The 24,395-nt window shown below is 38.7% G+C and overlaps 1 protein-coding gene across 1 annotated transcript; it reads left to right on the top strand.

Annotated features, from left to right (window-relative positions):
* Nucleotides 1–509: 509 nt before the first annotated feature.
* On the top strand, nucleotides 510–22,431 carry Spase12 (Signal peptidase complex subunit Spase12). Its single transcript, XM_053783690.2, has 4 exons — nucleotides 510–659; nucleotides 4,707–4,766; nucleotides 11,995–12,081; nucleotides 21,953–22,431. The coding sequence occupies exons 1-4, from the start codon at nucleotides 624–626 to the stop codon at nucleotides 22,070–22,072; spliced, it is 303 nt and encodes a 100-aa protein (XP_053639665.1). The 5' UTR covers nucleotides 510–623; the 3' UTR covers nucleotides 22,073–22,431.
* The last annotated feature ends 1,964 nt before the right edge of the window (nucleotides 22,432–24,395 follow it).

The following is a 24,395-nucleotide window of genomic DNA, read 5'->3' as shown; positions in this document are numbered from 1 at the left end:
CGGGAATCGAACCCGGACCCTCACCGTGTAGTCTCCTATTTGTGGTTGCAGGGGTCGATACATAGCTCCTGGCCCCGCCTCTTCACTACTCGCTAATAGGTCCTCTCTCTCCCTACTCCATGAGTTTTATCATACCGTGTCTGGATAAACTTACTTAAGTTTGCCCAAAATAGCCAGTTTGACCATGGTTTTCTTTAAAAAAGTATCAAATTAATGTCACCCAATGTTGTAACACTTACAATTTGAAAATAATTTTGTTTATAGAATTAATAGAGTAAATTACTGCAACTTTATGTTAATAGTAAACAAAATTATTATAGTTGTAATTCTTATGTAAGATACGAACGATTTTTTAATTTTCAAATGGTAAAAAAAAATGTAGAATTATTTTTTGAGTAAGTATATTTAATTCTACATTAAGGATTAATTTTGGTAGTAATATTAGTAGCTATAGTATTAGCATTAATATTATTATTACAATAGTTGTTAATATGAGTTGTTTACGTGGAGTGAATCAATATGGCGGCGATGACCGTGAGAGCTGTCAGTGCTGCTGCTCACTGTTGACCTCACTCACTCCTCACTACCCACACTTGCATGTATTATAGCCACAGTTGGGTAAAATGATGGACACAGTCATGGGGTTTTCAGTACATATGGTAAGTGACGTCAGTATAACGCTCAGAAGTTATCCTTTGAACATATGTTCACCTTTTATGCAATTATTATTATTATAATCAAGGGGGAAGCGCTAAACCCGGAGGATTATACAGCGCCTGGGGGGGGATGTGGAAGGCATTCAGGTTTAATTCGGGGAACTGGAGCACATCCAATTCCCTAAATCAAGAGCCCCTCACCAACATCAAGGAACCTTCCTTGAGGGGACCTTTTATGCAAGAATCTCCAACAAGCGATTCAAGATGCAGAGCAACCACAGGGGGAGTTGAATGATAGCTCTAGGCCTTTCGTGTTGCAATCAGTACGTCATCAGGAGCTTGCAGTGTTGCAGAAATGAGTAAGATCCCAGATTCTTTCAGAGGGACGCAGCACGAAAGGCCCAGAGTTGTCATTCAACTCCACCTGTGGTTGTTCTGCATGTTAACCTTTTTGGTCATCTCAAGGGAGGTTCTTGATCAAGGTGTTGGACCTGGCCTCCCATGCCTTCCAGCTCCAAGTGCTACGTAAATGTCAGTTACTACTCCCCTTGGAAATAAATGGTATAAAATACCGACACAATGGCAATATAAACACAAATGCAGTATAATGTGATCCTTTATTGACTACGTTTCGCCCACACAGTGGGCTTTTTCAAGTCACAAACAGAACTACCTGGGGTGGAAGGAACGCGAGTATTTATAGTCCGGTTCAGAATGCTGAGGTCAGGTGAAGAATGCTGCATCTGATGATGTACCGAGTGGGGTTATAGAGCCAAGAAACTTCTTCATCGCTATCCCACATAAGAACACTGTAGAAGGTCTGCTCACAAACTTATCTAATCTCCTTTCCAAGCTACCCAAGTTTTTAGACTCTATAACCCCACTCGGTACATCATCAGATGCAGCATTCTTCACCTGACCTCAGCATTCTGAACCGGACTATAAATACTCGCGTTCCTTCCACCCCAGGTAGTTCTGTTTGTGACTTGAAAAAGCCCACTGTGTGGGCGAAACGTAGTCAATAAAGGATCACATACTGCATTTGTGTTTATTTTGCCACTACTTCCCTTCCTTGGAATAAACCTGGTTGTTTCTCAGTACCCAAGGTGCTGTGTAACTCCTGCAGGTTTAGCACTTTCTTCTAAATATAGTATTACTAGCTTTATGATGTAAAGTGAGATATGCAAATTATCTTCATGATAAAGGAACAGTTTCAACTGAAATTATTGCATTTACAGGATTATAATGTTTCAAGTCTTATATCTTAATGACTTTTTCTAAATGTTGAAGATTAAGACACATGTACAACAGTTGGGTATCTTTATTGAAGAAACGTTTCAGCTACACAGTAGGCTTCTTTGGTCAGATACCTAGGTCTACTGTATAGGCAAAACGTTTCGTCAGTAAAGATACCCAACTGTTGCTCATAACTGAATCTTCAACTTGTCGGTATTTTATATAATTTTCAACATCTTAATTGCTGAAAGCCATGTTGCCGGTGACAACATATTGATGGGTTGCATATCTCCTTGCAGTCCTGGAAGCTCTTGCCTCCTCCCCTGGGAAAATTTCCAGTGAATATCCCGGATGTATGGAGAGAAATGGTATAAAATTCCAACAGTGGAAAAATACACAAATGCAGTATAACGCAATCCCTTATTGACTATATTTTACCTACACATTGGGCTTTATCAAGTCAAAAACAGATATACCTGAGCAGAGAGAACATGAGTATATACAGCAGGTCCTCCTGGAGAGGGTTTTGGGGCTCGACACCCCCACAGCTCGGTCTGAGACCAGGCCTAGTGGTGAATCAGGGCCTGATCAATCAGGCTGTTACTGCTGGCCACACGCAAACTGACGTACGAACCACAGCTTGGCTGGTCAGGTACTGATTTTACGTGCTTGTCCAGTGCCTTCTTAAGACAGCCAGGGGTCTATTGGTAATCCCCCTTATGTATGCTGGGAGGCAGTTGAACAGTCTTGGGCCCAGGCCTCGAATAACGTTTCATTACAATGACGAGAAATTGAATACAAATTATTTTAAAATTAAAATTTGTAAGGTATACAATAATCATACAAATGCACAATAAGCTATGTGATACAAAAGTGCTCAGCAAGCTCACCATATTTGTTATAGTTTGTTTTTGAATTGCATTGTGGTAGCAAGTGCTCCTTACAGTTTTTGCTTTGTAAACATTTAATCAATGTACAGTGAGGTGTGGTTTCATTATATGTTGTTTCGCTTAACCCTTTCAGGGTCCAAGGCCAAAATCTGAAGTGGTGCCCCAGTGTCCAAGAATTTTCAAAAAAAAAAATTTTTATTTTTTCTTATGAAATGGTAGAGAATCTTTTTGTGAATGTAATAAAACAAAAAGTACGAAATTTGATGGAAAATTGACGAAATTATGCTCTCGTGAATTTTGATGTGTCAGCGATATTTACGAATCGGCGATTTTGCCGTCTTTGACTCCCATTTTAGGCCAATTACATTATTCCAGTCGACCAAATTCTCAGCTATTTCACTAGTATTACTTCTATTCTATCAATTGAGCACAAGAAATCGCCAAGTCAACTGTTTCAACTACAAAATAGTGACCGGAAATTGGTAATTTGGCCAATTTAACACAAAGTTCAAAATATTCCAATTTCAAAATAGGGTCCAGAATAAACAATGTAGGTATTCCTGGAACTAAACTAACATTTCCTCTGTTCATTAGTTATGTTTTGAGGCTTTACAAATAAATTCCATTTTGATTTTTTATTCACATAATGAATTTTTATTCACACCAAAAAATAGAAGATTTACTGTTATGCAATATTGTAATAATTGTATAAATATCATCACCACATTTGTGAATGCATATTAGACCCACCAGCTGGCGTGTATTAGACATGTGAGGTCGTTTGTTTACTCTTGAACATCGGCAAAATTTTAACATTTCCGCCACTTTGAGCTCAATTTCAAGCCATTTCCAGTGCTAACACCAATCAAAATTATCTCTATTTCTGTAATATGTCTTCCATTCTATCAAATGAGACCAAGAAATCACAAATACAACTATAAAAAACATACGAAAAAACACTGCAAAGTCGCTGTTTTAATCGAAAATCGTGGTCTGTTTTTTTTCTCTCATTATACACAGTGTGCTGCAGGATTTGTTTTATGTGGTGCACACATACCACATAGAGGTATTCTCTCATATCTAGGCCGAAATGTACCACTCACAGTTTATCAGAGTGAGCCGAGCTCATGACGTAGATCTACGGTTTGGACCCTGAACGTAAAGCCGTAGATCTACGGGACAGACCCTGAAAGGGTTAAATAGTACTAAGTTGTAATACATCATATTGTAAATTGTTTTAAATTGTTCTACTGTAATACTGTAATCTTTATAAACTAATTCAATATTGTAATTATTCTCTACTAGACTTATCAAAGCCATGAATCATTACCTAATAGAATACACATTCAAATCTCTCATACTCGCTGTAACTTAAGAACATTATTTCCTTCCTAATCTTAAGTTAATTTTTAAGTTTGCCCGAAATGCTATGTATACAAAGGGGCTTTTGACATGTACACCCAACTATTATATTCCTCTGTACAACCATGTATCATGTCAAAATAAACTTTTTATTCTTATTCTTAAAAACTTAAAACTACATGAGCAACACTGAGGTCAGTAACTTAGATCTGTGGAGAAATGGTGAAAGGGTTAAAAAAAATACTGTACTATCTAAATTTTAGTAGCTACATGGCACACAGCTTTGTTAAACTTGTTAATTTCTTTATTTTAGTGTACAATCATATACAGTGGACCCCCGCATAACGATTACCTCCGAATGTGACCAATTATGTAAGTGTATTTATGTAAGTGCGTTTGTACGTGTATGTTTGGGGGTCTGAAATGGACTAATCTACTTCACAATATTTCTTATGGGAACAAATTCGGTCAGCACTGGCACCTGAACATACTTCTGGAGTGAAAAAATATCGTTAACCGGGGGTCCACTGTAATTTTTAAACCATGTTTCTTGCTCTTCCAGGACTTTGAGGGACAGAAACTGGCCGAGAGGCTGTTCCAGATTATTGTGGTTGCATTTGGTGTAAGTATTGCAGTATTGTTCATCAGGGCTATATATTAGATTGTACATCAGGGCTATATATTACTTGTGTAAGACTAAGCTTTTGTTGAAATGAACGTAACAAATGAGCTAGAATGGAAAATATCTATGTAAAGAAGCTATACAAACAAATGTATATCTTTTCGCTCATAAATTATTATTGTCTATAATAATTTGCTAATGTAATAGTTTTGCAAACTGTATTACATTATTTAATAATTTTGCAGGGAAAACTCATACCTGCATTATGCACATTTTTAAGGCAGGAGTAAAGCTAATGCTGTGGTATTTTTGGCAAGGCTTAATGGAAATAAATTAATGATAGTGTGTAGCTTTAAGGGCAGAAATAAAATGAAGTCAAGTAAGGTTATACTGTATTTATATGCATCTAGTTCTGGTAATCAACACCCCCTAATAGCACGATCTCTGACCTGGTCTCCGAAATTGGAAAATAATTTTTAACTACTTCTTGAAGAAACTGTTTAATCATCGTTCTTTCAATGGTTTTCTTGCCGAATGTGTGGGGACATCACAATTCAAATATAAACCCTCAAAACTGTAGCACCCCCATCCCATCCTTTCCTCAGGGTGTAGGTGTGGTACTCCCCACCTCCATGACTCTAGTCCCAATAATTGGTTTTCTCTCAAATCCTTTGAAAGATGTTATCTTCCACACACTTCATGGCACTTCAAATACCGAAACTACTTGCTGTGATCTAATGTGCTTGTTGAGGACTGCTGGATGCTGGGTAGTAATGACTTGCCAGTTCAGAATGTTAATAAAATTTAGATAGCATATAATTTTAATTTAAAATCAATTGAATCTGAAATGGTGAAATATTATGGCAACAATTAATTCCTGTAAAATGATACAAGCTAGGGATCCTGCTATTCTCCATAAACCGAATTTAATAGTTTTGTGACTAATTGTAATAGGTTACACACACACACACACACACACACACACACACACACACACACACACACACACACACACACACACACACACACACACACACACACACACACACACACCCACACACACACACACACACACACACACACACACACACACACACACACACACACACACACACACACACACACACACACACACACACACACACACACACACACACACACACACACACACACACACACACACACACACACACACACACACACACACCAGGAGCTATGACTCGACCCCTGCAACCACAAATAGGTGAGTACACACACACACACCCAAACAACCCCCCCCCCCCCCCCCAGAACTACTGTGACACTTTCAAATTCCATGCAGACTTAATCATGTCACTAGGCAATGAGACACATTTGAGATACCCTTGGCAGCCAGAAAAGGCAGGATCACACAAACTCCCTTTCCACATAGTCTGTAGAAGTATAAATTTAGTAAATCAACCAAAACAAATGTGTACATAAATGTTAAAATTTATGTAATGTGGCATAATGGTTTTTTAAGTTAAATAATGAGTGGATATCAGTAAGTGATCATAACCTTTGTTAAGAGGCAACACCCCTTGACACCATAATTTATGCCTACACAAAATGCTTACTCCCAACACGATTATGGATTAGCTCCAATGTGACTTTCTATAAAATAGGTGGCGAGAGTCTGATATGATTACTTCTGACAAGTTATCATATACCTGAATGCACAACACCTTCACTACCTTCATCCAGTCTAGCATGGGATTACAATACATGGGATTGCAACATTTTGGCATCTATTTCTTTAATGTTTTGCCTACACAGTAGGCTGCTCCAGTTGAATACCAGCAGTTACCGTAGTCGAATACCAGCCTGGAACTTTTAAGTTTCTAAATTTATGGATGTTTACAAAATTTTATTAGTGCATTGCATCATTTAAATTTGAAAACACATATGGTACTGTATGTTATTTTTTATTCTTGCCATCTTGTGATCTGGAGTATCACTATCAGTCTTGGGTGTCTGCATGATTAAGGTGCAGTGATGAAATAAGGGATACAGACAAAATTTTTCATATTTTCATCAAAGCTTTAGTATATTGATCTGCATAATAAATATTTTTCTCTCTGTATTAAGTTTCACAGAATACTGGCCAAGATAAACTGCCCTGTTAGCATTCATTGTTGAAGCTCACAAAAATCCTAGCTAATAGAGGATAGCCCTGATTGTGCCAATGTTAGTTGCCAAGGGAATGGACAGATTTATTTGAGGGTTAGTCCTCAAATTGGGGTGTAGTGTGCTTTGATCCAAAATACCCCCAGCATCCAGACAACAGGGCTGGATTAAAGTCTTTGTAGGCCCTAGGCATTCTTAAGTAAGATAGTAAAATATTTATAGATCAGTTTTGTTAGGCTTATGTGATAATTATTAATTCCCTATAACAGCTGTACTCTACTTTCCACAGTCTTGCAATTTCATTCAACATTTCTTGATAAGTTTCCATACATTATCTATTTATGCATATTATTGTAAGTGCTGAGCAGTGACATGTCGTGGAAAAATGCTGGAGCAAGCAAATTACACTAAAAAATTTTGATTAAGCTGAAGTATGAATATTAATAAAAAAAATGCATATTCATTTAATCCCTCAAGGGGTGATGCTTGTGAGGGGATCTTGATTCTCAGATTCCTTGGCCCAAACCTGATTGCCTTCCATTACAAGGTGCTGTATGACCCCTACAAGTTTAGTGTTCCTCATTGAATGTAATAATTTTAATTTATTTAACTAATAAAATAGGATATACTGTAGTAACAGAATATTTATCCTACCATTTAAAATAAAATTAATTGGAATTATTCTTGGCTTTCAAGCAAAATTTTCATTAATTTTAATGTAAAATTCTGACTTGCTTTGAAGACTGCATTACAGTAATTCTATTTTTCAACTGATGGAAGGACCAACCTTTGTAATATTTATTTTCTTGAAAATGTCTGGTGCAGGTTATTTAGTTTAAAGCAGAAAAATTGATCTCTACTGATGTATTCATTGTTCTAAAAGTCTAAATGAAGACAAATTTGTGAGTATACAATTATAAATAATTTGTTTCCCTAATGCAGTATACAGGTAATATAGTTAACATGTGTTAAAATATTGTTAGGCACAAAAGAAAGCCAGTAGCATGTAGTACATTTCAAGCAGACTAATCCTAATGCTTAAAGACTACTTGACTGAAAGCATTCATTGCACTTGGCCTGTGTGCGAATAAATTAAGGTAAACTGCAGGTCCCCAGTTACCACTGCTGGTCTTTTATGGGCTAGTGGACTTGGTCATTGTTAGCCTGTTGAAAAAATCTAAAAACATGTTAATATCACAGCAGTACTGTAGTTTCATAACATCCTCAGCTTACTTTTAGTGTAACATGAAAGGTGAATCAAGAAGCATGAAAGAACACAGTGAGGTCTAAATGTGAAAAGGTATGCATGTAAAATTAATAGTTATCTTAACTAAGCCAATATATACACAAGAAAGGCATTAAATTAAATACACCCCAGTAACAAATGAATCTTGTACTTTGTATTTCAGTTATTTTTTTTATTATTATTATATAAGACTGTAGGTTGGTAGACGGCAACCACCCAGGGAAGTACTACCGTCTTGCCAGATGACTGTGAAACAGAAACCTGTAACTGTTTTGCATGATGGTAGGATTGCTGGTTTCTTTTTTTGTCTCATAAACACGCTAGATAACAGGGATATCTTGCTACTCCTACTTACACTTTGGTCACACTTCACAGACATGCACATGCATATATATATATACATGCATCTAGGTTTTTCCCCTTTTTCTAAATAGCTCTTGTTCTTCTTAATTTCTTCTATTGTCCATGGGGAAGTGGAAAAGAATCTTTCCTCCGTAAGCCATGCGTGTTTTATGAGGCGACTAAAATGCCGGGAGCAATGGGCTAGTAACCCCTTCTCCTGTAGACATTTACTAAAAAAGAGAAGAAGAAAAACTTTATAAAACTGGGATGCTTGAATGTGAGTGGATGTAGTGTGGATGACAAGAAACAGATGATTGCTGATGTTATGAATGAAAAGAAGTTGGATGTCCTGGCCCTAAGCGAAACAAAGCTGAAGGGGGTAGGGGAGTTTCGGTGGGGGGAAATAAATGGGATTAAATCTGGAGTATCTGAGAGAGTTAGAGCAAAGGAAGGGGTAGCAGTAATGTTGAAGGATCAGTTACGGAAGGAGAAAAGAGAATATGAATGTGTAAATTCAAGAATTATGTGGATTAAAGTAAAGGTTGGATGTGAAAAGTGGGTCATAATAAGCGTGTATGCACCTGGAGAAGAGAGGAATGTAGAGGAGAGAGAGAGAGATTTTGGGAGATGTTAAGTGAATGTATAGGAGCCTTTGAACCAAGTGAGAGAGTAATTGTGGTAGGGGATCTGAATGCTAAAGTAGGAGAAACTTTTAGAGAGGGTGTGGTAGGTAAGTTTGGGGTGCCAGGTGTTAATGATAATGGGAGCCCTTTGATTGAACTTTGTATAGAAAGGGGTTTAGTTATAGGTAATACATATTTTAAGAAAAAGAGGATAAATAAGTATACAAGATATGATGTAGGGTGAAATGATAGTAGTTTGTTGGATTATGTATTGGTAGATAAAAGACTGTTGAGTAGACTTCAGGATGTACATGTTTATAGAGGGGCCACAGATATATCAGATCACTTTCTAGTTGTAGCTACACTGAGAGTAAAAGGTAGATGGGATACAAGGAGAATAGAAGCATCAGGGAAGAGAGAGCTGAAGGTTTATAAACTAAAAGAGGAGGCAGTTAGGGTAAGATATAAACAGCTATTGGAGGATAGATGGGCTAATGAGAGCATAGGCAATGGGGTCGAAGAGGTATGGGGTAGGTTTAAAAATGTAGTGTTAGTGTTCAGCAGAAGTTTGTGGTTACAGGAAAGTGGGTGCGGGAGGAAAGAGGAGCGATTGGTGGAATGATGATGTAGAGAGAGCAGTAAGGGAGAAAAAGTTAGCATATGAGAAGTTTTTACAAAGTAGAAGTGATGCAAGGAGGGAAGAGTATATGGAGAAAAAGAGAGAGGTTAAGAGAGTGGTGAAGCAATGTAAAAAGAGATCAAATGAGAGAGTGGGTGAGATGTTATCAACAAATTTTGTTGAAAATAAGAAAAAGTTTTGGAGTGAGATTAACAAGTTAAGGAAGCCTAGAGAACAAATGGATTTGTCAGTTAAAAATAGAAGAGGAGAGTTATTAAATGGAGAGTTAGAGGTATTGGGAAGATGGAGGGAATATTTTGAGGAATTGTTAAATGTTGATGAAGATAGGGAAGCTGTGATTTCGTATATAGGGCAAGGAGGAATAACATCTTGTAGGAGTGAGGAAGAGCCAGTTGTGAGTGTGGGGGAAGTTCGTGAGGCAGTAGGTAAAATGAAAGGGGGTAAGGCAGCCGGGATTGATGGGATAAAGATAGAAATGTTAAAAGCAGGTGGGGATATAGTTTTGGAGTGGTTGGTGCAATTATTTAATAAATGTATGGAAGAGGGTAAGGTACCTAGGGATTGGCAGAGAGCATGCATAGTTCCTTTGTATAAAGGCAAAGGGGACAAAAGAGAGTGCAAAAATTATAGGGGGATAAGTCTGTTGAGTATACATGGTAAAGTGTATGGTAGTTATTATTGAAAGAATTAAGAGTAAGACGGAGAATAGGATAGCAGATGAACAAGGAGGCTTTAGGAAAAATAGGGGATGTGTGGACCTGGTGTTTACAGTGAAACATATAAGTGAACAGTATTTAGATAAGGCTAAAGAGGTCTTTGTGGCATTTATGGATTTGGAAAAGGCGTATGACAGGGTGGCTAGGGGGGCAATGTGGCAGATGTTGCAGGTGTATGGTATAGGAGGTAGGTTACTGAAAGCAGTGAAGAGTTTCTACAAGGATAGTGAGGCTCAAGTTAGAGTATGTAGGAAAGAGGGAAATTATTTCCCAGTAAAAGTAGGCCTTAGACAAGGATGTGTGATGTCACCATGGTTGTTTAATATATTTATAGATGGGGTTGTAAGAGAAGTAAATGCGAGGGTCTTGGCAAAAGGCGTGGAGTTAAAAGATAAAGAATCACACATAAAGTGGGAGTTGTCACAGTTGCTCTTTGCTGATGACACTGTGCTCTGGGGAGATTCTGAAGAGAAGTTGCAGAGATTGGTGGATGAAATTGGTAGGGTGTGCAAAAGAAGAAAATTAAAAGTGAATACAGGAAAGAGTAAGGTTATGAGGATAACAAAAAGATTAGGTGATGAAAGATTGGATATCAGATTGGAGGGAGAGAGTATGGAGGAGGTGAATGTATTCAGATATTTGGTAGTGGACGTGTCAGCGGATGGGTCTGTGAAAGATGAGGTGAATCATAGAATTGATGAGGGGAAAAGGGTGAGTGGTGCACTTAGGAGTTTGTGGAGACAAAGAGCTTTGTCCTTGGAGGCAAAGAGGGGAATGTATGAGAGTATAGTTTTACCAACGCTCTTATATGGGTGTGAAGCATGGGTGATGAATGTTGCAGCGAGGAGAAGGCTGTAGGCAGTGGAGATGTCATGTCTGAGGGAAATGTGTGGTGTGAATATAATGTAGAGAATTCGTAGTTTGGAAGTTAGGAGGAGGTGCGGGATTACCAAAACTGTTGTCCAGAGGGCTGAGGAAGGGTTGTTGAGGTGGTTCGGATATGTAGAGAGAATGGAGCGAAACAGAGTGACTTCAAGAGTGTATCAGTCTGTAGTGGAAGGAAGGTGGGGTAGGGGTCGGCCTAGGAAAGGTTGGAGGGAGGGGGTAAAATGTTTTGTGTGTGAGGGGCTTGGACTTCCAGCAGGCATGCGTGAGCGTGTTTGATAGGAGTGAATGGAGACAAATGGTTTTTAATACTTGACGTGCTGTTGGAGTGTGAGCAAAGTAACATTTATGAAGGGGTTCAGGGAAACCGGCAGGCCGGACTTGAGTCCTGGAGATGGGAAGTACAGTGCCTGCACTCTGAAGGAGGGGTGTTAATGTTGCAGTTTAAAAACTGTAGTGTAAAGCACCCTTCTGGCAAGACAGTGATGGAGTAAATGATGGTGAAAGTTTTTCTTTTTCAGGCCACCCTGCCTTGGTGGGAATCGGCCAGTGTGATAAAAAAATAAAATAAAATAAAATAGACTGTTTCAGTGTACCTTGTTCAAGGATTAACTTTGCATGTTATTTTCAGGCTGGTGGTTGGCTGTATGGATACTACGTACAAGACTTCTTCATCACTGTTCTTACTCTTGGTGCTGGCTTTGTTCTGGCGTGTTTGGTTAGTACTAAAGTTTATTGTTCGTCAAATCTAATGTTAACATTAAGCATATAATACCTTTAAGTTAATACAGTGGACCCTCGCCTAACGAACTCATCGCATAACGTTAAATCTGCCTAGCGATACATTTTAATGCAAAAATTTTGCCTCGGCTAGCGCTAAAAAACTCGCTCAATGCGATTCGTTCAAGACTCGTCCACGTGCGGCCTGAGCCCGCCTCACTTGTTCCGTGGGTGCCAGTGTTTACAAGCCAGCCACCGCGGTCGCTTCCAAGCATACAATCGGAACATTTCATATTATCACAGCCTTTTTAGTGATTGCACCTGCAAAATAAGTCACCATGGGCCCCAAGAAAGCTTCTAGTGCCAACCCTACAGGAAAAAGGGGTGAGAATTACTATGGATATGAAGAAAGAGATAATTGCTAAGTATGAAAGTGGAGTGTGTGTCTCTGAGCTGGCCAGGTTGTACACAAAACCCCAATCAACCATCAAGGAAGCTGTTCTTGCCAAAGGTGCAACTTTGTTTTCAAAACAGATCGCAAGTGATAGAAGATGTTGAGAGACTGTTATTGGTGTGGATAAACGAAAAACAGATAGCAGGAGATAGCATCTCTCAAGCGATCATATGTGAAAAGGCTAGGAAGTTGCATGAGGATTTAATTAGAAAAATGCCTGCAACTAGTGGTGATGAGAGTGAATTTAAGGCCAGCAAAGGTTGGTTTGAGAGATATAAGAATTGTAGTGGCATACATAGTGTGATAAGGCATGGTGAGGCTGCCAGTTCAGACCACAAAGCGGCTGAAAAAATATGTGCAGGAATTCAAGGAGTACATAGACAGTGAAGGACTGAAACCTGAGCAAGTGTTTGTGATGAAACAGGCCTGTTTTGGAAGAAAATGCTAAGCAGGACCTACATTACTCAGGAGGAAAAGGCACTCCCAGGACATAAGCCTATGAAAGACAGGCTTACTCTGTTGATGTGTGCTAATGCTAGTGGTGATTGCAAAGTGAAGCCTTTATTGGTGTATCACTCTGAAACTCCTAGTGTGTTCAGGAAAAACAATGTCCTCAAGGTTAAATTGTGTGTGCTGTGGAGGGCAAACAGTAAGGCATGGGTCACTAGGGACTTTTTCTATGACTGGTTACACCATGCATTTGCCCCCAATGTGAAAAATTACCTAATTGAAAAGAAATTAGACCTTAAGTGCCTCCTGGTATTAGACAATGCTCCTGGTCATCCTTCAGACGTGGCAGAGCGACTTTCTGCGGAAATGAGCTTCATTAAGGTCAAGTTTTTGCCTCCTAATACCACTCCTCTCCTGCAGCCCATAGACCAGGTCATTTCCAACTTCAAGAAACTGTACACAAAAGCTATGTTTAAAAGGTGCTTTGTAGTGACCTCAGAAACTCGATTGACTCTAAGAGTTTTGGAGAGATCACTTTAGCATCCTCAGTTGTGTAAACATTATAGGTAAGGCTTGGGAGGAAGTGACTAAGAGGACCTTGAACTCTGCTTGGAAGAAACTGTGGCCAGAATGTGTAGACAAAAGGGATTTTGAAGGGTTTGAGGCTAACCCTGGGAATCCTATGCCAGTTGAGGAATCCATTGTGGCATTGGGGAAGTGCTTGGGGTTGGAGGTTAGTGGGGAGGGTATGGAAGAGTTGGTGGAGGAGGACAATGACGAACTAACCGCTGATGAGCTGCTGGATCATCTTCAACAGCAAGAGGCCAGACCTGAGGAAACTGCTCCGGAGGAGGGGATAGAGAAATTGAAGAAGTTGTCTACTTCAAAGATTAAGGAAATGTGTGCAATGTGGCTTAAAGTGCAAACCTTTTTTGATGAAAATCACCCTCGCACAGCTATTGCAAGCTGTGCTGGTGACTATTACGCTGAAAATGTTGTGAAACACTTTAGGAATGTCATAAAGGAACGGGAGGTACAGGCCACTATGGACAGACATGTTGTGCGACAGAGGTCCAGTGACTCAAGCTGGTCCTAGTGGCATTAAAAGGAGGAGGGAAGTAACCCCAGAAAAGGACTTGACACTTCAAGTCATAATGGAAGGGGATTCCCCTTCTAAACATTAACACCATCCACAGTCTCCCCTCCTCCCATCCCATCAATCATCATCAGATCTTCAATAAAGGTAAGTGTCATGTAACTGTGTATGTCTTCTTCAGTTTGTGTGTATTAAAATTAATATTTCATGTGGTAAAAATTTTTTTTGGTTCATACTTTGGGGTGTCAGGAACGGATTAATTTGATTTCCATTATTTCTTATGGGGAAAATTAATTCGGCTAACGATAATTTCGCCTAACGTTGAGCTCTCGGGAACTGATTAATAGCGTTAGGCAAGGGTCCGCTATAATACACTGTACTGAGAATCAGGTACGGTACAGTATAAGTATATAGAGGAATTGCAGGACTGTGATTCATAGTGTGATGTTCACAGTTGTGTATAGTGACCTTTTTTCCTCCAGAATATGGAGTACGTACTGTATTGAGAACTATAGGTACAGTATTTGCAGTTACAAATAAGGCATGTTCAGTGCTTTGATATCCTTCTTTCCAAAATATTTTGCCTACACAGTAGGCTTCTGTCAGATATTGGTGACTAAAATTGGAGACAGGAGCAACAATGGAGAGGTAAAGATGATGTGATCAGTCCATCAGCCTTGAAGTACTAGCTTTTAAGGCAATCAGTCTCCCTTTGAGAAGTGTCCATCTGAATCTTCTTGATAAACATGAAGCTTTGGCTTTATGTTGGACCCAGAAGTGAAGTATGGAATGGTGTCATAGGAGGTGGGGCTAACTAGTAGAGCTTATGACTTGAAGTGCAGTGTAGTATTGGTCCGTGCTAGATAGGTCCCTCTCGGATATGGCCCTTTCTCACTCGACTAGTGATGGAAAAATAAAGTTATGGAAGTTATAGAAGCTGCTGCTTCTACTGTCTCCAGTTATGGTCACCTCTGTATATGGCTGAAGAAGCCAAAGTGAAATGTTTTGTAAATAAAAATACTAGTGTTGCTTATGTCTTATTCATCAACATACAGTGGACCCCTGCCTTACGATGGCATCGCGTTACGTTAAATCTGCCATTCGATATGTTTGAACGCAAAAATTTTGCCTCGCCTCACGCGATTAGTCCGGGACGGGTCCCACTCGTGGCCTCAGCTGCCCCGTGGGTGCCAGTGCGGTCACATCCACGCATACATTCGGTACATTTCATAAGTGTTTTTAGTGATTGCAGCTGCAAAATAAGTCACCATGGGCCCCAAGAAAGCTTCTAGTGCCAACCCTGTGGTAAAAAGGGTGAGAATTAGTATGGAAATTAAGAATGATTTTGAAGGGTTTGGGGCTAACCCTGAGAAGCCTATGACAGTTGTGGAATCCATTGTGCCTACTTCAAAGATTAAGGAAATGTGTGCAAAGTGGGTTGAAGTGCAAACCTTTATGGATGAAAATCACCCTAACACAGCTATTGCAAGCCGTGCTGGTGACTATTACAATGAAAATGTGGCCCATTTTAGGGAGGTACAGACCTCTATTCAATTCAAAGTTTATTATCTTTAAGGATTACAATGCTGAGTTTACAGAATTTGGTTATTGTGTGGTTTACATGTAGTGAAATAATTAGTGTACCACTAGAACACCTAGCATGGCTAGGCATTTCGGGCAGATTTGTTGTGCGACAGAGGTCCAGTGACTCAAGCTGGTCTTAGTGGCATTAAAAGAAGAAGTAACCCCAGAAAAGGACTTGCTACCTCAAGTCCTAATGGAAGGGGATTCCCCTTCTAAACAATAACAGCTTCCACACACTCCCCTCCTCCCATCCCATCAATCATCACCAGATCTTCAATAAAGGAAAGTATCATGTATTGTATTCTTAGTAGAGTATTAATTGTGCATGTCTTCTTAAGTTTGTGTGTATTAAAATTAATATTTCATGTGGTAAAAAAATTTTTTTTTCATACTTTGTGGCATCTTGCATGGATTAATTTGATTTCCCTTATTTCTTATGGGGAAAATTAATTCGCCATACAATAATTTTGTCTTGCGATGAGCTCTCATGAACGGATTAATATCGTAAGGCGGGGTCCACTGTATTGATACACATGTAGTATACCATTATTATATTGATGTCTTCAGTTATGTTCTGGTGCAAATATGCGTGTCTGAAGTTTTAAACAGATGCTACTGATAACCATAACTGAATCCTTGTGAGAAAACTAGTATAACTTGAGCAAATATATACATTTTAAATGGATGATGGAATTTCATGCAGATGTTCCCTTGTAATGGAAATACTGTACACTTAATTTTTTGACTTGCTGCACATTCGACATTGGCACTTCGACACATGAACACTAATCCACAGTTACAATGTTGCAAGTACAGGCAGACCCTGCATTACAGCGCTTCACTTTATGGTGTTTCACTAATGCGCTGTTTTCAATTACAGTAGACAGTCATTTAACATAGTTATATTCCTGAAAAAGCCATGTTAGGTAAAATAGTGTTAGAGGAACTGAAGAACTTAGGGTAAAAATAAGGTTACGTTCCTGGGAGCCCCCGAAAAGCCAAACATCTTTTTTTTAGACCAACAGATCTTGCAAAAATAAAAGTGAGTATGTAATTGTAGTTCATTGTCAAGATATATAACTGCTTAAGACTACAAATGCATTAGAAATAATAGTATTTCTTACCTTAAATTGTGGGTAATGGTGTTTGTGGATAATGTGAAGAGTGGATATGCATGGTGTGGCCCTACTGGGCTGAGGTGGATGGTTGTTGGTTGTCGGCAGAAGTGGATGGTTGTTGGTTGTCGGCAGAAGTCGATGGTTGTATTGGAGTGTGCATAAATTCTGTGATGAATCTCTGGGCTTTTTTACCCTGCAGTACATTATACAGCTGATAAGGCATCATCAGCTGGTCTAGACCCCATTTCAAAACACTGCTTCTAGATTTCTCAGGGTCCTCTTCAGTGAGTCTCCTAGTTCAGCAGCAATATGCAACTGCTCGCATAACTGCTGCAATGTTAACTGTTTTTCTTCAGGTTCTTCATCATCTTCTGTTATGTGGCTCCCTTGTATCTGTGCATCAAGCTCTGCCAACATTTCCTCATATTCAACATATCATCATATCATTATCATATATATCATCATATCATTATCATCATATACAGTGGTCCCTCATTTTTCGTAGTTAATCAGTTCCTGGAGTTGCTACTATTATCGAAATCTACTATTTGCGAATCAATTTTCCCCATAAGAAATAATGCAAATTCAATTAATCCGTTCCCGACACCCAGAAGTATTAAAACAAAAAATTTTTTTACATGAAATATACATGTAGTACATAAACAATACAATGGGAAATGAATGAATGAAACATTAACAGAATAACACTTACCTTTATTGGAGATTCTTCTTAGTGTATGGGAGACTGGAGGAGGAGAGAGATTGGATTGTTTACAGTTTGGAAGGGGAATCCCCTTCCAGCAACACCTCAGGTACCAATTGCTTTTCTGGGGTTGCTTCTCTTCTCTGTTTCTTAATGCCACTAGGACCACCTTGAGAGTCACTGGAGTCCTGTCTCACAAAATAACTATAGAGAGAGCTCTGTTTCTGGCATCTTTTTAACACTTCCCTAAAATGGCCCAAGACTTTGTCACTGTACATATTGCCAACATGGCTTGCAACAACCTTGTCAGGGTGATGTTTCTCCATAAAGCTTTCCATCTTACCCCACATAGCAAAAATCTCTTTAATTTCTGAAGAAGGCACCTTCTTCCATCTCTCTTCCTCCTCCTCTGCAGCAAGATTCTGAGCTGCGATCTGTTGCTGTTCCTGCTGAAGCTCTTGCCACTCCTCAGTGGTGAGCTCTTCGTTGTGGTCTTCCACCAACTCTTCCACATCCTCCAAACTCGCATCCAACCCCATGGAACGCCCCAGTGCCACAATTGATTTAACACCAGATATAGGCTCATCAGGGTCAGTCCCAAACCCTTCAAAATCCCTCTTGTCGAAACAATCTGGCCACAATTTTCTCCAAGCAGAGTTCAAAGTCCTGGTAGTCACTCCCTCCCAAGCCATACCTATAAGGGTTATGTAATGGAGGATGCTGAAGTGTTCTTTCCAAAATTCCCTTAGGGTCAAGTGAGTGTCTGTGGTCACAGTCAAGTACCTGTGAAACATTGCTTTGGTGTATTTCTCGCCTTCTTTACCACAGGCTTGGCACTAGGAGCTTTCTTTGGAGCCATGGTAGCTTATTTAGTACTTGCAAGCACTAAAATGAGTGGAATATTATGAAATATTTCGTAGGAACACGTTAGGGGACCTTCGCTCACTGGTAAACAATGCCAGACTGGCTGGGTAGGGAGGCCGAACCGGCTCACACCGTGCGTACGCGTCCCGGACGAACTACTATTCGCGAGTCAACCTATGATTAGCGAGCCCATGTTTATACGAAAATATCCCTATGATTTCCAAAATCTATGATTCCCGAGAACTACGAAAAGCGAGGGACCACTGTATATCATCATATATATCATCAGATCATATATATCATCAGCTCATATATATCATCAGATCATATATATCATCAGATCATATATATCATCAGATCATATATATCATCAGATCATATATATCATCAGATCATATATATCATCAGATCGTATATATCATCAGATCGTATATATCATCAGATCGTATATATCATCAGATCGTATATATCATCAGATCGTATATATCGTCAGATCGTATATATCGTCAGATCGTATATATCGTCAGATCGTATATATCGTCAGATCGTATATATCGTCAGATCGTATATATCGTCAGATCGTATATGTCGTCAGATCGTATATATCGTCAGATCGTATATATCGTCAGATCGTATATATCGTCAGATCGTATATATCGTCAGATCGTATATATCATCAGATCGTATATATCATCAGATCGTATATGTACTCATTCGATAGAAAAAATGGAGTTCTAGCAAAAGTTATGATTTTTGTTGACTAGTACACTGGAATTGGCCGAAAATAGGGCTCAAAGTGGGCAAAATCGCCAATGCATAAACATAGTTGAGACTGCTAACTTCGCGAGAGCATAATTCCATAAGTTTTCCATCAAATTTCATACTTTTGGTGTCATTATGATCGGGAAAAGATTCTCTATCTTTTCATAAGTTTTTTCTTTTTTTTTTAAATTTGTGCGACCGTGAGAACAAGTCTGGGAGAGGGCCTGGGGACCCTGAAAGGGTTAATCCATCTAATGAAGTTTTCTTCAAAATTATATAAGACACGTTACACAGCATATAAACATTATACACCCACATTACAATAAATTTTACATAATATGAGGTGTGGTAGCCAGTCACTCCCCTTGATACATTCAGCTTTGTTTACCATTCTTTGCGTGACTTCTCATCACTTTTCCCTTTGTTTATGATGGCATCTAAAGGTAGTTGTTAGAAATGATTAAACTCGGTGAACAAGGTATGTTGATAGTAATATCGCCCTGGGCCAGTGTAGGGGGGACTCTGGCTACCCAAACCTACCTGCTACGTACACCTGACTTCCTACAAATAAATACTACTCGCCTCTCACCCAACATTAAGACTACTTATTTTAAGGTAAGTAATGAGTGTACTGTGTGTGTATTTTATCACTCTGGGCCACTTTAAATATCGTATACAGCAGGGCCCCACTTATACGGCAGGTTAGGTTCCAGGCTACCGCCGTAAAGCGGAAGCCGCTGTAAAGTGGAACACCCTTTTTTTTCCACTTATAAATGCATACAAACACTAGATAACAAGTTTACACTAACATATATTAAGTTAGCAATAGAACCAGGCATCAAAAAACAATAAAAAAGTACAATACACACACAGTGCACTCATTACTTACCTTAAAATATTTATAGTCTTAATCTAGGGTGAGACAAGTAGTATTTATTGTAAGAAATCAAGTGTGGTATGTATGGTAGTCAGCCAGGCTACCTTACCAGGCCACCCCACCCACACATACTATTCTATGATATTTAGGCATCCCAGAGTGATAAAATGTATATGCAGTTCACTCATTACTTACCTTAAAATATAGGGTGAGATGAGTAGTATTTATTGTAAGAAATCAAGTGCGGTATGTATGGTAGTCAGCCGGGCTACCATACCAGGCCAACCCACCCACACATACTATTCTATGATATTTAAGCATCCCAGAGCAATAAAATGTATATACAGTTCACTCATTACTTACCTTAAAATATTTGTAGTCTTAATGTAGGGTCAGGAGTAAGTAAATGAGATAAAACGAATAAATGAGAGAGAGAAAGAATGAGTGCATGAGAGAGGACAGGCGCAGAGTTATGTAAACAAACCAGGCGAACGTAAGTTTTGTAAACAAAGTGTACACGTCTGGTTTGTGTACAAGCTACATTGTGTACAGGTTGTCTCTACATTGATACGGTAGAATAAATAAAGAACACTCCCTTCTCATGTAACATCATTTTGAGAAGAAATGATGCTCTGAGTGAAGGCAATGGAAATAAGTCACTGACTTTTTTGGGTTATCCTAGGTTCTCTACACACATGTTATGTATGATACTCTATGTAACTGTATTTGTGTATACCTGAATAAACTTACATACGAAAGGAATAATTTTCTACAGTTACCCACAGTAACACATTTTCTCTTATGTTAGATTAGAGAAAATGTTATTCTTGCCGTCACTTGTACAAGTTATCTGGCTACCACATCTCATATTTATGTTTATTTATTCTATTGTGGGGTGTATTTATCATCTTTTTATGTTATGTATCGTGTTTATTATATAATTTTGAAAAAAATATCATGGATGGATTAATGAAAATGTGTATATTAACGTAATATACGACATTTAATGAGACTCGGTGATTATTATTATTATTATTATTATTTCTAATATGGCGTCACTTGTGCAAGTCGTCTGCTACCACATCTCACATTTGTTTATTTATTCTACTGTGGGGTGTATTTATCTTATTTATATGTTATGCATCGTGTTTATTATATAATTTTGAAAAAATATCATAGATGGATTAATGAAAATGTGTATATTAACGTAATATACGACATTTAAATGAGACTCGATGATTATTATCATCATTACTAATATGACGTCTGGAGACATAAGACACACTTACTGATTTTAATGTGTACCTGCATGCCAGCACAGTATGTAAGCTTATTTAGGTACAGGTATACATAAGTATAATTATCAGAGTATATATAAAATATGAAATAACTTTTAAAAACATTTGAAATTTTGGAGTTTCCAGACAAAATGGAGAGACTTAGTGCTTACTGAGCTCACGGAGAATGTAAACAAACAGGGTGGGGCGCGGTGACCGTATTAGAAAGTCAGGTGGGGGGAGCCGTATAGTGAGTTTTGGTCATAATTTGAAATGACCGTATTAGCGGAATGCCGTAAAGTGAAACGCCGTAAAGCGGGGCCCTGCTGTATTATGTTTGGGAGTGGGAGCCAGGTCTACCTACACCTGACTTCCTATAAATAAATACTACTCACGTCTCGCCCTACATTGACTACAAATATTTTAAGGTAGGTAATGAATGTACTGTGTATGTATTTTACTTTTTATAGTTCTATTGTTAGCTTTATATATGTTAGTATAAACTTATCTGGCATTTGTGTGCATTTATAAGTGGGGAAAAAAATGGTGTTCTGCTTTCTGGCACTGTCCGCTTTCCGACAGTAGTCTGGAACCTAACCTACCATATCAGTGGGGGCCCTACTGTATATATTAAAAATTTATTTAGCTCTACAAGTATTATATATATTGTCATTATTTCTTTAGGTAACATTACCACCATGGCCTATCTACCGACGATATCCCCTCAAGTGGGCTCCACCTGAAGACGCTGCAGCTTCAACCTCTGCCTCTGAAACAGCAACAGGCAAGAAGAAAAAGAAATAAGCTGAAAAAATTTCTAATGGCTTGCTAAATTTATGACATTGAAAATGTAATTTTTTTTTTTATGGATAGTTTTTTTTTATTTATTTGATTTTGGCATTTCTTCATTAAAACAGTCAGGTAATATCAAGATTTATTTTTTTTTTTTGGTCACAAAAGTTGTGTTTATTCAAGCCTTAGTGAGAGCAACCTGTTTTGCCATTAGTTATCCAACAATTATTTGGCATATTGGACAAGCAACTGGTATATACTGTAATCGATAGCTAGGATATACCATGCTGTAACACTTTCTATGTATTGTAGAGTTACTTCTTTTTAATTGTTATTGGGCTTGAATGTTTTGTACTAAACTAATAAGATAATATTGGTTTCAGTTCCCTACCTTGTAAAAATGTTTTATAACATGAGTGTTAAAATTAGTCTTTGGATAATTTGTGTAAGATGGCAGGCATTGTTGATATTTATGGTATAAAAAAAACTTGGTATAGAGCAAACCTTTATTGTGGATTATGTATGGTTAACAGGAAACTAGTGTGGTATTGTCTGGGAGACCCACAACTGTCTATCTCCACATAAGCTTGAATACAAATGGGACTTTCCACTGTTCACCCTTTAAACCAGCTTGATAAATACATTTGTAATGCCCTTACTAAAGGTTGGTTTTTGTTGGCAATTTTTTTTTTTTCTCTCCCTGGAAAAGTTTTGTACTGTATATCTATAACAGAATTATTCCTAGGCCCCCCCCCCCCTTTTTTTTTTTTTTTTTTCAGTTTTTCTCAAGACCTTCATCACCAAACACTTTGTGCTTAGATCAATACCAGCTTTTCACCAGACTTCATTAAAGCAGGTCTTCCACTTGGGTGTGTTTGTAGCACAGCTTGTTTCTATAATCTAATAATGGTCTAGGATTAGAACTATTATGGAGAATTTGGTCCTCTTTCTAGTGGATGATTTTAGCATTCATTATACTGGCACAAACTTTCAGCAGGTGTCCATCTCATTGCAGAATGCAGTTGACCAAGTTTAGTTGGGCTACATTGCATGGTTTGAACTTCTCTCTTTTCAAAATTAACTTAATCATGAGTTTGGTGCCTCATCATTCCCAGTTTCATACTGTGTGGTTTCCCTTATTCTCGTGTTTCAGACGCAAATTTCTTTTTCCCTTTGATTGCAAGATATCACAGAAATTATGTGACCTCCCCAAAGGCTACATGACTTAGCAGACTTAATTTGTTTAAAATTATGTTGTACCTGTAGGGTGGCTGACAGTTTTTCATTAGGTCTCCATTAGGTGTATTCATCTGCTTTACCAGCTATGCTTTCCAAACATCATGCTGTCCATCATCTAAGACCAAGTCTTTCTCAGTGCCTCTTGTTCATTCTCTTTTGAAAGCTTGTATATAGTCTAATGCTAATTCATTATAAGGCCATTGACATAATCATTGTCTACTTTGTCTTCTTCACTTTCAGGATCTTCATGACCCTGTGACCTATAAATTTGTTGAGGACTTCAGTGATAGTGCTGTTTGCTGTAGGAATTAAGATATTTCTGGGATGTGCTGGGTTGCCGTCTGGCACATTTATGGACAACTTTGCATGTCCTTTTGTGATGGAAGTATAGCTGGAGGTTGCCTACTGATTTCTGTTAGGTGGCAGCCAAAAGTGTAAGACTCCCTGCATTTCCAATAGCTTGCTGCTCTTGTTGGCTGAGCTTGGCTCCGTTGATTCGGGAGGTGCCATCCTTGTGTTCTGGGGCTCCTGGGTAAGGTTAGAGGCGGTTTCCACTGGGATGCACGGTATCTTTGTTTCTCGTCCAAGGCTTGCCTCTCCCCTTTTTTCCTCTTTAATGTAAGAATAAAAAAAGAACCTAATCATGGATAGTCACATTCATCTTTTGCCTCCTCCCAGACTCTTTACCATTTTGGCACATTTAACTGACCCCAGTAAGTCCACAGACCTTCCTTTGAACTCGGTATAGCTTTTGGGTAACGCCTCATTGCCTGACTTTGGTGCCAGTATTCCAGCTGACCTTCTTGATACTCCTGACCTTCACTCTACTTTGACCATGCTCCCAGCTTCTCCAGGAGCATAGTCAAAGTAGAAAGAGAGTATTCTTGGATCACTCATACCTTACAGAATAGATTGGGTCAACACCATAGTTCAAACAACCTCAAACACATCCTTGACAATCCTGACTCTACTACTGACACTCCTTACTTTAAGAAACACTACCTGGAAACCTCCTACCCTCAGAGCTGTATTTTGAAAAACAATTTTGGACGAATTGTTTTTCTTCACCAGTGCCACCTACTGATTACCTCTTGAG

This window comes from Cherax quadricarinatus, chromosome 34 (genome assembly GCF_038502225.1).
Source record: "Cherax quadricarinatus isolate ZL_2023a chromosome 34, ASM3850222v1, whole genome shotgun sequence".
Classification (NCBI taxonomy): Eukaryota; Metazoa; Arthropoda; class Malacostraca; order Decapoda; family Parastacidae; genus Cherax; species Cherax quadricarinatus.
The sequence above is the reverse complement of the archived record's forward strand: the minus strand, read 5'-3'. Positions and strand labels throughout refer to the sequence as shown.